The 17,226-nt window shown below is 36.8% G+C and overlaps 3 protein-coding genes across 3 annotated transcripts in view; 1 reads left to right on the top strand and 2 right to left on the bottom strand.

Moving 5' to 3' along the window:
• Positions 1 to 1,612, top strand: part of LOC107471864 (uncharacterized) — a 3,788-nt gene extending 2,176 nt beyond the window's left edge. Inside the window, exons 4-7 of the mRNA XM_016091383.3 lie at positions 20 to 98; positions 184 to 322; positions 568 to 681; positions 1,066 to 1,612. Of these exons, the coding sequence (XP_015946869.1) occupies positions 20 to 98; positions 184 to 322; positions 568 to 681; positions 1,066 to 1,257 (524 nt within the window). The 3' untranslated portion in view covers positions 1,258 to 1,612. The remainder of the gene's footprint in view (positions 1 to 19; positions 99 to 183; positions 323 to 567; positions 682 to 1,065) is intronic.
• Positions 1,613 to 3,336: 1,724 nt separating this feature from the next.
• LOC107471631 (protein ESMERALDA 1-like) lies at positions 3,337 to 15,940 on the bottom strand. Its single transcript, XM_021134277.2, has 12 exons — positions 15,419 to 15,940; positions 11,588 to 11,650; positions 10,371 to 10,595; positions 8,736 to 8,805; positions 8,398 to 8,465; positions 8,214 to 8,302; positions 6,786 to 6,983; positions 5,531 to 5,735; positions 5,264 to 5,431; positions 4,866 to 5,033; positions 4,593 to 4,783; positions 3,337 to 4,121 (listed from the first exon to the last, which is right to left on the bottom strand). Exons 1-12 carry the CDS (start codon positions 15,938 to 15,940, stop codon positions 3,962 to 3,964), a joined length of 2,127 nt encoding a protein of 708 aa, XP_020989936.2. The 3' UTR covers positions 3,337 to 3,961.
• A 183-nt stretch (positions 15,941 to 16,123) lies between these two features.
• On the bottom strand, positions 16,124 to 16,846 carry LOC107471630 (putative F-box protein At1g67623). The gene is made up of 2 exons (XM_016091122.1): positions 16,375 to 16,846; positions 16,124 to 16,332 (listed from the first exon to the last, which is right to left on the bottom strand). The coding sequence occupies exons 1-2, from the start codon at positions 16,844 to 16,846 to the stop codon at positions 16,124 to 16,126; spliced, it is 681 nt and encodes a 226-aa protein (XP_015946608.1).
• Between the last annotated feature and the right edge of the window lie 380 nt (positions 16,847 to 17,226).

Raw genomic sequence — 17,226 nt, 5'->3', positions numbered from 1 at the left:
TTACTTTATCCCGTTCCAGGTGATATGCATCTTGCGGAAAGAGTTGCTAATGTGCTTACTTCAGTTCCTTTTGTTGCTCTTGGAATGCAAGCTCCCAGGTAATTTGTTACTCTAGTCTCTGTAAGTTCTTTTGGATAGAAAACCTTCTTTCTTTCTTGTCTTATGAATAATTTTGTAATGTAGGAAGAATTTTAGTTGTAAGTTGTATGCCAATTCATTAATTGGAGTTGGAGTGGCCTCAAGCATGTACCACTCTTCAAAAGGGAAGTGGAGGAAATTTTTGAGATGGGTTGACTACACAATGATAGCCACAGCAACCGTTGTAAGTAATGTGTTCATATATACATTATTTACGGTTACTTAGTATCTTGTTCTGGGATGATTTGGACGCATTTATCAACAATGTATTCACTGTGTTTATGCAATTGACACAATCTATATATGTTCTACATGTATTTTCAATTTTTCATTTTTTCTTTGTTGCCTGATGTGATATTGCTTTTGTTCTTCCTTGAGTCAATCACTTTTGAGATCAACTTTTAATGCAAACTTTAAATTGTTCTGCAGTGTTTGTCGAGGGCCCTTACAAATGAGAACCCGAAGTTACTAATGGCTGCTTCTGCAGTGTTTCTTCCAGTTCACCCAATGATGGTTTCAGTTATTCACACTGGGATGATGGAGGTAACCTGTTTGTAACAACTTTGTTTTGGTTCCTTAGTTTTCATTTCTATAATAGATAATTTTGTTGTACCAGAAAATCATGCAGAAAGTTGGTAACTAAGTTGGTAACTAACATAAACTTGAATTTTTTGATTGATGGATTTATATGCCATAATTAAATTGAACAATGAAAATAACTTAAATTGATTTTCGAAATCTCAGCATCATATTGTATTTTGGAATTGTATTTTGTTTATAAGGTGATCCGTATCCTTTTTAATGCTATAATTGTTGTCGTATTAGATGATAAGGCTTTCAAAATAACCATTTTAGTTGTTTTAAAAGTAAGTTAAATTTTATATTTAAGCATGTCTTCATGACGGGAAAAACAAAATATTGATTCAGGTAGCATTCGCAAGAAGGGCACTGAAAGATCCAGATTTGAGAATGGCTCATACAGTGCATAAGATGTCGTCATTGGTGGGTGGAATGCTCTTCGTAGCTGACGATTTATTTCCTAAAACTCCATACATTCATGCTGCATGGCATCTCGCAGCCGCAGTTGGGGTCGGCACCTGCAACAAGCTCCTTGAGTAGGTGTTTCTCCACTCTATTTGAAAGCTGCAAAAATCCTGCAGATTTAGAATAGTATCACCAAAATTTGCCGATTCTACGTTGTCATAAGACTATATCCTTTAGTGGATAATTAGGGTTATGTTGTGCAGTAGTTGAACCAAAATTAGATTCCTCTAATTCTTTTACCTTCTCCAATTTTAGTACGCTCTTTAGTTTAATTCATTGGAGAGAGGGATTTATGCCGCCATAAACTGGCCGTAAATAACTAAATATAGTTGTTAGATTCAACGGACATGAAGCTGTAAAACATTATTGATTCTTAGTTTCTATTTGAACTATATTATTGGGATAAATAAATAAGTATGCATTGCAATTAGCAGAATTATCTTACATCTCATCCTAGCTGAACTTCTTTTCAAGCATTTTATATTTAAGGTTTCAATTCAATTTCCATGTTGTTTTGTTAACCCTTAAAATAAGGATAAAATAGTATTTTGGTCCTAATATTTGAATCAAGTCTTAATTTGTTACTTAACGTTTCAAACGTCCTATTTCAATCTTTAAATGTTTAAAATTTCCTATTTTAGTCTCATTCAATAATGTTCAATGTTGCCCCACAATTAAATTTTACACGACCAATTAATATATTAAAGAACTAATAATGTTTGACTTCGGTACTTAAATAAAATCGATCAACCAATGATCACTAACTTAAATGTTTTTCTTTTGATTTTGGAGCGTTGATGATTGATCGATAGGATTTGAAAATATTTTTATACAAGGAGATCGACAAGTGTTACAAGATGGTTTTGGTCCCTAACGTGGAGGCTGAAAATTTATTTTGTCCCTAGTTTTTTTTTCGCTACAAAATGGTCCCGAAGATTTCAGTTTATTTTAAAATCGTCATTTTTACCAAATTTTTTATTTTTATCACCAAATTACTCCAAACTAAAAAAATTATAAAATAAAATAAAAAGGAAAAAAAAAAAAGAAAAAAAGGGAAAGATGAGAGGGAGAAAGAGAAAGGGGGGAGGAGAGGGAAGAAGGGGGAAGGGAAGGTAGCGCCACTGCGTCGCCGCCTGTGATGGAGAGAACGGAAGGGGAAACTGCCACACACACGGAGACAGAGAGCAAGGGAGAAGAAAGAGATCGGAAGGAGAAACAGAGAGCAAGAGAGGAGAAAGGGAGAAGAGAGAGATCGGAAGGAAGAGGGAGACTGCGTTCAGCGCCGCCGCTGCCACTCGCGCACCGCTCGCCGTTTCTGCTCCTCCAATTCACTCGGTCGTCGATGCTCCTCGCCGTTTCTGCTTTTGCTTCTACTTTTGTTTCTGTTTTTACTTCTGTTTCTAATTTTGCTTTTGTTGTTGTTTTGATTTCATTATCCATTGTTGTTGTTAGTGCTGTTCTTCTAGTTGTTGTTGTTTCACTGCTTCTGCTTTTTGCTTCTGCATTCTACTTCTGCCTGCTTCTGTTTCTGCATTTGCTTTTGTCTATGCGCCTCTGAATTTGGTTGATTTTGGGATAGAAGGGGGAAGAATATTTTTGTTCGAAGGACGATTTCAAAACAAATTGAAACTTTTAAGACTACTTTGTAGTAGAAAAATGGCCGGGGACGAAATAAATTTTCAACATCTAGAGACCAAATCGTATTTAACCCTAACAATAACATTAATATCCACTTTAATCATTCTGTTAATTATTCATTTCATATTGAATCCATTTAAAAATTTTAAGGACAGAAATAATGTTTAAAACGTTGAGAACTAAAATAATATTTTATCCATTAAAATAAAGTAACTCTATATAGTTAAAATATTTGACACTTAGCATCACATATAAGATACTATATGGTTTTGTTAAATAAAATAATCTAATCAGGCTATTTAAAATCTAACAAGTTTTATGCAACTCAACTATTTTTTATACCTCACTTTTCTTGTCTCTAATTATGGAAGGAAATAGGATAGTGGATTATAAAACTTAGTTATTTCTCCATACAAATAATTGTATCATTTCACTCTGTTTCCTTCAATTCATCCTGGTTCTCTTTCATTTCATTCCACTACTACCGATCCAAACATAGCTTATATACATGTGCAAAATAAAAACAAAAGAACAATTAGATAACACAATCTACTAAAGGTAAATTAATTACATTTTCTTATAGAAAGGAAAAGTCTCAACGCCCAAGGAGGTGGAGCAAAGTAGGTAAACTAATTACATAAACTGGCATCACCACCAGAACAATTGAGTACCAATGTAAGGGAATAATACATGTGAGATACAGGTATGAAATTAACAAAAGGACCTGAACAGAAGGGTAAACAAAATACCCTGAAATTTTTGTTAGATGTAGACAGAAAAATCTGTTGCTCCAGACTTAACACAGATCATTCTCTCCAGCTAATGTACATGGCCACGGTTCAGTCAATGTTCTGGAGTAGAGTCCTGCACCTAAAACAATTTTGTCCTCAATTCTCAATCAGCATCATGTACAAAAAGCAAGGATGTGACTCCCTTGATCCAATCCCCATAGATATATAATTCAGATCTATGGCCTTGAGCAAAATCGTGTAAACCTCCGAAAATTGGGGTTATGCCCTCTCATCAGAAGGGAAAAAAATTTAAAAAGCATTGAACTAACAAAAAACTAGTAGGCAGTTAGCAAGTGGCGAGGCATGCTCACAAACCATATGCAGTAAAGTTTTGTCAAATACTGAGGGGACTACTTTGCTGAACTTCTTGAATCATTGGTTCTGTTTAAGCGGCACATACAATCCGGGCATGGAAAGCTATATATTGATTCATTTGGTTTTTTTAGCTCAATTCCTTTTTCATCACTGTGTGACCTCATGCTCAGCAGTTCTTCTTTCAGAGTTTTCCATCTGTGAAAGTAATCAAATCAATGGAGGTCAGATACTTTCAACTAATAAAATAAAATAAAGAGATGCACATTTTGAGCTTCTTATACGTGGCCCATAATACACACATCTCTTGCTTTCTGTAGTTGTCGCGTATAGTTGTCAAAACTATCTGTTGACGTAGTATTTTTGATAAAATAATAGCCCAGGTAAACAACTAGGAACATCTTTGTATACTCAAACAGTCAAACAGATTATTATTGGTTATTCAAAAGGGTAGAAAAGCCCTCCAAATCAGTAAAGAACAAGCGCAACAAGCCAACAACAACATCCTCCTTGTTAAAAATGAGCTTGTTAAGAAACCCACTCCCTTTTGTATTACTAGTAATTAAACTTCAAATATTCCCCCTTCAGAATATATCTTATCTTTAAAAGATTACTCAATTTTCAAAATAAAATTGGACAGGAAGAAAGATATACTGAAGTAACAATTACCCAATACTGGGACCATCGAATAGTAATGCTAATTTCCGCTTATCAGGCTTAATTGTCTTAGCGTGTCCTCCATATAAGTATCTTCTGTGGCCAAAAAGAAAATGGGGGAAGTTACCACCCTGTGTTGTCACGAACACCTCACTATGAAGACAAACGGTATAGTCTATGGCAGCCATCCTGGAAGAGTAATTCTAGAAGAAGTAACTCAAGTCAAAATCACAGGTGGCACTTAATCAAAGTTTATGAGTAGGGTTGTGGCAAGCAAATTCATACCTTGAATGGAGCTAGTTCCTCTTTAGATGCCAAGGTCTCCTTTGTATGCAAATTAGGAAACATTTCTAATAATGGGACCATTGTTTTCTTTGCATTGTGTATTTTACCAGAAGCCAAATAGATAGATGTGTTCTTTGCAAAACCCATTCCTCTCAACATGAGGCCAACCTAACAACATGCAAGAAGGCATTGGCCATATCTTAAGCAAATGAAATGAGAGAAATTCTTATCATTCTTGTTGAATAATAACACTAACAAGATGAAAGTGACCAAGCAAAGAGCACATTACAGGAAACTTTTGGATATCCTAGCAAGAGTAAAAACTACAATAAATGTATTCCCTAAAATCTTGGTCCTCCTCCTACACTAAGATAACTGGACATTTAGGGAAATAATACCTCTAATGGAGTGAGGGGACACTTCCCGTTGATCCTGATTACCCCAGGGCGTATAACTCGCCCAGGTCTTGTGAATTTTCCTCTCCAACCTCTTTCCCGTGCCGCAATCATTTCTTCTTTCTCATGTTCTCCGCCATCAAAAGTACAACAAGAGAAGGCAACCATATCCTGCACATTGGAAAGCAATACACAACAGCTGCTTCAAAGATTACTCTGTAGTGTAACATTCATACTTCAAAGCAATTTTTATATCTGACTAAAGCCAACCTCTTCAAAACGCAGATGTACAGACACATACTTTCCGCCATTTATTGCACTATGTTTCCTCATTCTTGCAACCAAAGATTCACCCAAGGTCAATATAGGACTTGCGAATCGTAAAGCCTCATAATTTGCTAAGCATCTAAGACGCTGCACAGCTGGAGGAGCGTCAAAAGACAATCTATTTGCAAAAGGAGAAATCCTTATAACCCTGCATGATTTAATCAATAAAATCTGTAAAACAAGACAAAACATATACTTGTTTTCCTCTTGTGAAACTATAAATATGAAATGATATAACCAAGCATCATAGCATTAATGTCAATATGCATGAAAAAAAATCTAAATTGCAGAGCAAGGAATAGGATATTTAAAAATGCCCAGTGTACAAGCTCTTGTATTATGCAATGCAGGGTCCTAGAAAGGGCCAAACCCAAAGGAAGTAATGTAGGCAGCCTAACTTGACACAAGCATATGAAAGTGTATTAACTGACTAATAAACAGAAACAAATCCATAGAGATAGATCACCTAATGATTTTATCATCTTTTACAATATAGTTGTTACCTGTAAAATTTTTCCATGCTCTTGAAGCAAATTTATTGCTCCAAGAATAAACATAACTACTCATTCTTAATTTTTGTATAATTCAAAGCATTTTAATTAATATTATATTTACAAATTGAAATGAGCAGTTGTGGATTCTCTTGGAGAATGCACTAATGTGCTCAAGGAGCATACAATAATATTCCATTGTCACCTCAACCTTCTTTCAAGTGGATTTGTCGGTATAAAATCTTGTCTAGTGTATCTACTCAATCAACACAACATTCACACTCAGTTGGGCTCTTGTATATATTAGGGTGATTTGATTAGACATGGGAGTTATTTGATTTGGCAGCAGTGTTCTTATTTTCTTTTCTGTCTTCTAGTTGATATAGGTTGTCTCTGATTTCTAGTTCTAGTTGCTTTTAGACTATTGTTGTTCTTTGATTTCAGTTGGGTTTTGGTTTGTGTCCCTCACCTCTTTGGGAATTTTGTGAGTGGTGTACTATCGAAAAAAAAAAACACATTCCCACTCTTGCAACACTGAACTCATTGTTAGTTTTTCTTCGCCATCCTACATTTGACCTCATGCAACATCATTGATTTTATATTAAAGTTTTCTGAGTTGGAATGCATTAAATACTTTGATATGTTTAGCTCTTAGGAGACAAATGGCAATAAGCGTTAGATCCATCAAATGAATATCATATACTCACTTCTCTTCAAGTAACTTTGGTAGGACCACATCTTTGTAATATGCAATAGATGACCATGCCTTGATCCTAAAATTGTAAACATTTGCCATGTCGTCGCCAAATCTTTCCATTAGATACTCAGGAACATCTTCAACCACCCATACATCATTTTTCAAGGTGTCGATAAAATAGTCCTGATCAAAAATGTCCTTGAACTTGCTGGAAATTTGAAACAACATGAAAAACTTAGTCTAACTAAAATGAAATACATTTATCAACAATGGGAAAACCTACCAAGTAGCTCACAAGTCATTAAAACTGTAATATTGATAAGAAGCAAAGCAGTTAATCCTGGAAAATGGCACTGAACACTACAGAAACTACAAAAAGAACATCGTAGTATAATTGATTATGAAGCAGCCCTTACATGGAAGATAAGGGATAATACTCCGAACTAATACCATAATGGGAAAATGAACATTTATCGAACCAGCATACGAAAACCAGGGAAGTAAGCATGACCAAAGACAACAAGGATAACTTGCCAAAACCTACTAGCAAGTAGAAATAACAATACCTAATCTAAACGATAAAGCTTGGTTATATTGCTGTTTTTTATTTACAATCTTTTAGTTTCTTAGGCACTCTACCACAAAAGAGAGATTTTATTAGATAAGCCAATTTGAAATTCTAAAAGCCTTTATTCGGACTGCTTAATATAATTGAAAACTAGTCACTTCTTGCAGCTTCGATGGCTGATACAGTTCATTCTAGTCTCTCCTCCATGCATGTCATGTAGATCAGATTCTGAAGCTGTGACTCATCAATCCACTTCCCAGCAGATTCTGCAATTCCTTTGGAAAAAATTTTTGGTATTTTTGGTCCGTGTTGGGTTTGCTTTAGTCTGTTGATCAGTTTCTGCACATATATACAAAAGGCGGCTTTTGTTTCCAAAATAAATGCCCACGTCAAGGGTGATTCCTTACCTCTAATTTCTGTTGCCCAATAATTTCCTAATTTCATTTCTGGGTAACTCCTGGTGTTGAGGGCATAGCCTATTTAAGAGAGAGGGCATTTTGGACTGGAAAAGGACAAACATATTTATCTTCCCCAACATTGATTAGTAACTCCTAATTAGTTTAATATTGATTTGGATTTACTTTTAGGATATTTGGTTAGAAACAAATCTTTTGAGATAAATGTTACGAAGTCATAAATTACAAATGGTAATAAACTTGCAAATTGTCTGTAACAGTATATGACTATATTCACTGAAACCATCCTATATCTCTAGCCTTCATAAGCACATATCAGCCATATACAATAACATATGTATCCCCTAACCACAAAGACACCACTAAAATGTAGGAACTATAATTATTGTAGTAGTCAAGACAGTAGAATTTTCTAGTTATGAAAAGCTAGAATTAAAAAAATGAGAAAACTAACCTAGGATCTTTCCATATGCTATGATAACGAAAATTGGGGATCAATAAAGTGGCATTCAGATAGCCAGCCACGGCAACCGCATTGCATATCTATATAACACAAGATTCATTAAATAAATAAGTCAAGAGCAGTGCTAAATTCAACACAGAACAAACAAAAAGAATGAATGTGCAGAAAACTTAACTGATGTCCTTTGTTGATTTAAGCCTCCATTAGCCTCTACGTATATGTATCCATTAGACTCGGGAAGGGCTATTAAAAAAATGTAACAAAAAATTATATAAATATTGAATAAAATGATAATGCCATAAGCAACAAAACTGGAGAATTGACACTTCATATTATACTTCTGAATATTCTTTCCTTTCTTTGGGTTCCATTTATAGTAAAGGAAATTTATTGAAGAGAAAGAGAAGAGTACATCAGTGAGGACAAGGTATCCTCATAAAGAAAACATGTTGTTACGAGAATGGACAAAGTAACAAGGCATGCCAATCTCTATGGGCATATCTATGAAAGTACCTTGTGAAGATCTCTTTATGCATGGTTTCCACTCACCACCTTCATACGGGATTTTCCATATTGTTGATATCTGAAAGGAAGTTATTTGTGTTTTCTCACTAAAGTAGCAAACTTAACAGGGAAAAAAATGACAAAGAAAGTAAAATATTAAGCAGACAGTGACATACTATGAATGACTCGGAAATAACCCACAAAGAAGCTGGGAAAAATGGAAAAAAGCTATATAAGCCCATAGTTTTGGCTGAATTAGTGCAGAACAAACATAGATTTTCCCTAGACAAAATACCTTCAATAATATTTATTATCAAGCCTCAAAAGAATCCCAAACCAATGATATTATGCGTTGCATTCTTACCTGCTAACTAGGGAGGGTCTCTTGTACCTCTCTCATTTTACATACCTCTTTTCTTCATCTCAAAAGTTTCTTCTTTTTTATCAAAATAAGAAAAATACTAAATTTATGATAGCAACAAGAATAACAATAATGGCATCAATGGTAATGCACAAGAGCACATTTTCTACAAACAGCTAAGCAGAAGAACAAAGTCATGTTCTCGCATTATCAATTGTTGCAATCAAGGTCGCAACAAGATGGCGATACTATTATTAAGTACTGCAACCACGTCTGCATTATACTGTTCTTAAGAGAAGAACCTACCAGAGGAATTATAGGGGATGAGGAGTCTTCATGTTGGTATTATTGGAATAAGTTTTAATTCCAATACTTGAAATATTTGTTATGATATTAGTCCAATAGGCCCAATTAGTGGTTAAACTCAGTTGCAACTTGCAAGGGAGCAAAGCATCAAAGGAAAGTGTGAAATGTGAATTGTCATATCAATTTCCTTGTTTGGAATATTAATCACCTATCTCCCTTCTTGCTATTGATTCCAATGTGTCTATTCATTACAGATGTGAATTGAGGGGGGTCAATGATTCAGTAGGGTGTTTTTGTATACTTGTAGTTATCTTTGAATGCAATTTTGATACATTTTCAGTTCATCATTCTCAATGTTAGACCAATACATTTTGTATTTCCTACTTGAGAGTAGCATCTGTTACAACAATCCTTTACAGTTTACAATACTTCGTGAATACTACTCGTTTTGCTGTCATCAGAATTCTAGCCACTCGATTCAGCAGGTTAGTCTAAGTACTAAAACAAAATCTACTACAATCTTTAAAATGCTGCCCTCCCATTAGCAATTTATCAAAACCAATAGAAAAACCAAAGCCCAACAAAGAAACTCACAAAAGGTGAAATCCATATCTCACTATCAAATACAAAACCATGTGCAAAACAAAACGTTAAAGCCATATCTAAATTCTACACACAAGAAAAAAGTCACCTACTCAATATTATCATCACGCATTACCCAGTTCTTCATCTTGAAATAACTTTCCAAGACTTGAGGTCCAAATCAAAAGATTTTCCAAATTCAACGTTCATCATAAAATGAAAATAAAAACCTTAATCACCCACACCATGACACCAAACGGCCTAACATGATGCATGCATCATTAGCCGAATCACGCGCGCCAGACAAAATAAATTTTCTGCGAAATAGACAAGAAGCAAAAAGATTGCGCGACAAGAAAAAACGGAAGCAAAATCAAGAAAAGATGAACACGAACCGCATCAGTAGAAGAATCATCATTTTCAATATCAGGCCGGAGCTTGGCATAAAGCTCCGGGCTACGGTAGACGGAGCCAGGGGCGGAGCGGTGGCTGATTATCGGAACAATGTCGAAGGCGACGGTTCCCATGTAGAGGAGCATGCAAGAAATGTAGACGAGAGGAGCGAAGAGGAAAATGCCCTGGCGGCGGAGCAGGATCGATAGGAACAGCCACAGGAGCCGCTGCGAGTTTATTCATTTTGATTATATCAATTTGTGTTTGCGTCACATCATTTAATTTCGTTATGCGTTCCCGCCAATGCTCCCTCTTTTTTTTTTTCTTTCTTTCTTTTTTGTTTTTTTTTCTCTGTTTAACTGTATGAGAAGTTTGGAAGGAAAATGCAGAGGGTGAGCGGCACCCAAAGCAATGAAGAATTGAATTGAAATGAAATTGAAGGCACGTGATGTTGGGGGGAAAGACACAGAAACTGAGAAAGCGAAAGGGAGCAGGCACGTGCTTTGCTATGTTATGAAATGATTGAGATTTGAGATTGACTTGATGAAGATGAAGATGGGTTAGTTTCTTATGTGATTTATAATATTGGAAGGTTTTCCAATGCTCCAGTCAACTTTTTTGGATCTTTGGTGATCCAGGGTGCAGTACCATTGAGATATATTATTAAAAATGTTGAGGGTGCAGATTTATTAGGATTATTATGGTGTAGAATCATAGAAAAAGGGTACAAGGTGTTCCCAAAACCTATTGAAAAGGTGACAAGCAAAAGCTACAGGAGTTTTCCTAGTTTGGGGGCAGCTGTAGTGTGTTGTTAAATTTTTGAGCCACAACTATTAAGCCAGCGCGGTAGTGGAATGGTAGCATGGAGTTGGTTTTTTTGTGGACTAAATGGGCCTGGTTGTTTATGTTGGATCGGGTAAGTTATAAAAACCATGTCCCACCCCCATTTCATTACCTGAATATCATTATTCGTAACCTAGCGCAGCCATCGTAGAAGAAACTAGGAACCCCTCTCTCTAAACGCGATACCCAACCCCACGCAGTTCTCCTAGGACCTCGCAAACCGTCGAAGTCGCGCGGAAGCAGCACCTCACAGCCACTCCCAGTCCCAGGAACCAACGCCCCCTAACCCCATGTGAGTCCCGTTGAAGAACCGCCTCCAAGCAGCTCCGGAGAGCCAAGAAGCAGCGTGGACCATCCCCTCCCAACAGTGGCATACCGGCGAACCATACCCCTTCGGAGAGCCAAGAACCTTAATACCTGGCAGATCCAGTAGTTCCAGCTGCATGCATCATATGGATAGAAATGGGTTGCCCTTGTTGTTTGATACCTAAGAGGTGGGGCCCATCTTCTCCCATTCAGGTTTGTGATATTTTTCTTTGTTGATGTCAAACTTCGTTTAAATTTGGTTAATCTGAAATCTGTTTGATAGAGGCTGAGAGAGAGGCCTTCCGACGGATCTGAAAGTCGGTTGTATTAGGTGGATGAAATCCTGAGTGTTTATGTCAGCGATTACCGATCGAGTGTGCAGTGTGGTGGGACAATTGTGGGAAGCACACCCAGACCTTGGAAAAACTGTAAGTATAACCAACATGATTTCGGAGATCCTGATGTTCTAATTTTGGTTATGAAAGAGGTTATTCATTCGTTGAATCTATTTTATATAAATTTTTGGTTATAGAATACTGCCGGAATGTATGGGATGAGAGATCTGGATGCAAAACCAATATTGTTCTGCCATAGGCCATTCAGTTAGTGTGTATCAATTGGCGAGGTGAGTGACGTTGAAGTTTGTCCTTGTGTCATTTATATTTTTTAATCAGTTGATGATTGCCTTAGAATTATTAAATAATTAATTACGAAGGGGATTAGTGCTGGTAAATAAATTCACAAATAGTTGTTTGGTGCCCGAAAATGGTGAATAAGTTGATGATTCGGTTTGTTTCATGTTGCATCAGAAGTTGCTGGCTTTTTGGTTATGGTTTATTCTGCCAGTTAGAGATCAAAGAATCATTGTAATGTAATTTGAAAACTTGAATATTGTTGGACCTACCAGCTGGGGATGAAATAGAAGTAAAATGGAGGTAGAGAGAAGATTTTAGCGTTTGTTTGAATGAAGGTTGTTACGGAGTTGTATAGTTATCGGCGTTAAAGCAAGATTATTTCGTTGTTTTTGAGTATAACGGGGAATTTAAATTTAAATTCCCGTTGATTTATTTGAGTGACTCCGATATTGATGATTCAAGTTTGATAAGTTTCCATGAAGATGACCGCCGTATGGGAAACAATTTTCCTATTCATACGATGGTGATCAATATGGAAACCTCTGAAACTTGAGTAATCAATTTCGGAAGCAGTCAAACGAATCGCCGCGGATTTAAATTTAGATTCTGCTTTGTACTTAAATGCCACGAGAAACTCTTGCTTTAGTTCTGATAACTCTACAACTCTGTCTCAGCCTTCGATCATTCAAACACTATCATTTTTTTTCTTGCTCCATTTTACTTCTATTTTATCCCGGTTGGTAGCTCCAACAATATTTGTTTCCGCAGGCTATTCGAAAATTTCTGTTTTAAGAAATTCGATGCTAGCTCGTGATGGTGGTAACACGGTCTATAATGATTGTTGTTAGCACGATAACCAATAGGAATGCAGGAAATTGAAACTGATATGATTTATGATCTCTTTTGGCGTCGAATTATTATGCAATAGAAATAAAAAATGCAGTAACTTTTTTTTTAATGTGTACTTCTTTGTTGCTGACTTCCTGAGGTCGAGGCCCAGAAGGGGGGATAAGAAAAGGCTGCGTGCGCACATTGCCGACATGTACCTTGGTCCTTGGCTAGAAATCATGTTTTCGTCAGGAGGGAGGGGCACGTGAAGCAATTTAAAGTGACAAAATGTCACAAACGGGAGACGCATTCTGCGCAACATGAAAAGGGGCTTTTGTTGGAGAGGTACATATATGTTGTTGGCAGCTTGTTTCAGTTTTGCTACCTTATAAATTTCAAAGCATGACATGGGGAACACGTGATTGTGTTTTTTGACTTCGCTGGCCACATGAGGCTGCATATATTCAGCATTTTTCCCTTGTTGGAAAGAAACTTATTGAATTTAACGTTACTCTACATTTCTTTAGATTGTGTATCTTGTTTTGGCGCGATTTTTTGTTCTGTTCTTCCGTGTTATTTGCACTGAAAGCTTTATTAGCATAAGAGTAATGTTGCATCTTTCTCCATTGTTTTGTCTTGGTTCTTCAGTTTTAGTATGTAAGATATGTTCGGTGGGTTCTGTGCTTTTACATTGTTGGAAGGTGCAAGTTCGGTTCTCTCCGTTTTGCTATGGAAAACAAATCATGGGATTTGTGTTTTGTTTAGTGGATGGAAAAGACACGCTTTGCTCTCTTGGCTGGAACCCATGTTTGTCTTCTAAGCTTATCCGGTTCAGGTATGCTTCTGTTTTGTTCTTGTTTTTGTTTGTTGTTTTTCCCATTGTTCTGACACTGTTTCTTCTTCCCTTGTATTCTAATTTTAAATTTTTTTTATCGTTTAAAGAGGCTCGCTTTACTTTCTATTGTCCCTTTAAATACTTTTGTTCTCATTTGATGAAGAAAATAGAAAAGACGATGAACCACTTTAGCTGTTTTGTACTTTGTTTTTGCCAACTTTATGTTCTGTATTGTTCTTTTGGGTTGATATTTTTTTAGATTTCCACAGTTGACTTCAATTTTAACACTTTCAACCCAATTGTGTCACTTGCATGACAGGTGGTTGCCGAAATAAGTTCTTCAATTCATCACAGGATACTGCATCTATAAAAGAAATGTCTGTTCCCTATAAATGTAACAACCGGGTTGTACAGAAGTTTATATGTATGGAAGGCTCAATTGGATGCATGAATGTCAATAATCTAACCATCATTGAAGTGCACTAGTATTTTAACTTGGACAATTCTTGCAATGCCATTCCTTTTCCATTTCATCAAGTCTCGCTTTGTACTTCCTAGTAGGGCTGAGAGATGAATTAAACTTCTTAATGTACTTTGTGCTATACATTTTCATGTATCTTTTAGCAAGTGAAGCAATTATGTTTGTCACGGAAGTTGTTTATGGTTTTGCTGTGTTAATTTTATTATGTAGATAATAATCTCTCCTTATTAGTTGTAGGTTGCAGAGAGTCGGTACAGAATTTAGTAGGGATAAAATCGCCTTACTTGCACCGTTGCATACAATGAAATTATTTTTTATGCATTTTGCATTTCCTCTATCAGTTTTCAGCTTATAATGAAATTTTGTAGCTGTATGTGTTTCGTCAAATTATTATCATGTATTAAGTGAGAGTCATTCTCAATCCCCAAAGGAAGCAGATCTCAAGATCCTTGTCGTTTTTTCTTGTGACTTACATTGGGGTCGTTATTTTGTTTAGGGTAAAAACAAAAGTTTTTTTTATACAAAACGTGTATGATGTTTTGTCTCTGTATAATAAAGAAAATATATTATTCAAAAACGACGATTCCTCTTTTTAGTTTTAAAAAATATATTTGTCTTACAAAACCGCAGTAATGCTATGAACTATCATAACAGGAATGTCAAATACCAAAATAACAAAAATTATCGTATTTCACATTAAAATTGTCTATATGTAAAAATCTTAGGCTGTATGTACCGTATGTAACAGATGACGTAAACAGAGGAGGAGGGTAAATGGATAAACGGATTAAAGTGCTAAAATCACGTATGATTAATTATACTTGGCTGAGTTAATAACAGTTATGCTGGAATAATAAGCTGATGTTATGCATGAAGTGAACATTAAACTAATCAATACAATAGAATATACGTTAAAAAGTAAACCACGGAAGACAGTGAAATGTTAGGCTGCTACAAAGCGGGTAACACATGGTGATAGGTGCTGTTATAACTAAGGTTAAGAGGAGCCTACTTCCTAACCAGAGTTAAGTATAGGACGAAGATGGTAACGATTATAAATAGGATACACGTGTAGTGATTTTGTTGCCGGCGGCTCTGGTTGGATCGGTTGGTATGACGGACAGTTGAGTGGTTGTCCCCTCCTTCAATTTGACGTTGCTCCTGTATGCCTTCGTCGAAAGGGAGTAGTTGGTCAGGAATCGGTGATGGGTGGTGCCGAATCGATGTTGCATGAATTTGATGTAGTAGAGGACTATTGTTGGTGTGCTGAGTCTGTGATCGTCTGCCAGATAGGAATTGTTCGAACGCCATACGAGCTTCATCGATGGTTTCGTAAGCCTTATGGAGGTTGCCGCTAAATTCGTTAACTTGGGTATGACAGGCCGGCCAGGAACTATAGATACCAGGGACCCTCCCTATGAAAACAACATAGTATTTCTTCTTGGCACGGACCATGTTGAGATTCCAAGGGAGAGTTTTGTTGAGTATGTTTAAGATGGGATATTGGTTTCGGTGGTTTTTAAAGGCAACGACGATGGCTCCTGTGATTTGAGCAGGAAATTGAAATTGTGCAACCGTAATATTTCCAACGGTTGGAATTTGATCGACTGTGGGGCTGACACGTGTCGTTTTTGCAAGGAGCATAAACTAGCCTAACTTTTGGTTTGATGAAGGACAGGGTTCCGGTTGAAATAAAATATTATTAAATAACATATAAATTTCAATACTTAATTATAACAAATGAAAGACAAAACAAGTATGTAATTAAATTGTATCGACTTACTTATTTAACGTTTGATATACAGGTTGTAATTAAATTGTATTAACTCATGGGAGGTTGACGAAGGCTTGCAGGTCGTAATCTGCGCGACACTGGATGCAGGGGATATGAGCGGCCCCTCCGAAAGCATGGACGGAGTTTCGCTCTGCTGCACGTCTGCGATAGTCATACAGAAGAGGCATATGTCCCCTGGTCGAGCACCTTGGTGCGGCACAGACGGTGTGTTGCTCTTCTATACGGGGCATTTGGACCTCACCTGGTCACGACATTGTCAGAATTGAAAAGCACCTTGCCTTACAATCAGCGAGTGAACCAGCCGCATCAAGCTCGCGATACAGTTCCAGCCCTTTTTGTTTTTCGTCGTTGCCGTCCGTGCGAAGCAGCAACGTCATGCTCAGTGCGTATTTGGCTGCTACATGGCATGTACTTGTTGCACTATTCAGCATCTGGAGCCCAACGTTTTCGTTATGTCTAATGAAGAGTTCCCGAAGTGCCTCCCGAAACAGAAGCTCTGGATGGCCAGCTACCATGCATCGATCAAAGAATCTCTTTGCCTCCGGATTGAGGCACCACCACCACGGTGTGGCATGCGGTGGTGGGATGGAAACACTCCGGTGAACAATATCGGAATCTCCCGCATCGCGTGCAGCCTTACAGGTCATTCTGAGACTGCACAGCTCTCGAATGGAGTCTGAGGCAACTTTAATGGTAATTGCTACCCAGATGTCGTTGGGAAGGAAAGCGATATTTGAGAAATAGTCGATTGTCATTTTCAGTTTGTTCGTGTTGGTTCCTATTTCGATGGGGATGGGGATACGTGTTTAGAGTATAGGGTTTGGAGTGTAGCATAGGAGTGTATCCTCCATATTTATAAGTCCACCGACCCTGTTGGAAACCTGAACTTGAGTGTAGCAGATACGTTCTCACTAATGCATGCGTAATATTTAACGTTAAATTAAGCGTACGTATTTTATGGTGAAAAATGAAAACTGTCTGGGGAATGGTATTAATTATTGGAAAAGAATAGATGAACAAGAAGATTTTCTAAGAATGTTCCCATAGGACTCTCCTAATTAAATTCACTCTATTAATGTTATTATAATACATTGTTCAGACGTTGTTAAACAAAAGTTGTTACTAAGCTATACTT

This window comes from Arachis duranensis, chromosome 10 (genome assembly GCF_000817695.3).
Source record: "Arachis duranensis cultivar V14167 chromosome 10, aradu.V14167.gnm2.J7QH, whole genome shotgun sequence".
NCBI classification, from domain to species: domain Eukaryota; kingdom Viridiplantae; phylum Streptophyta; class Magnoliopsida; order Fabales; family Fabaceae; genus Arachis; species Arachis duranensis.
Note: the sequence above shows the minus strand (reverse complement) of the source record. Positions and strands in the feature narration are given on the sequence as shown.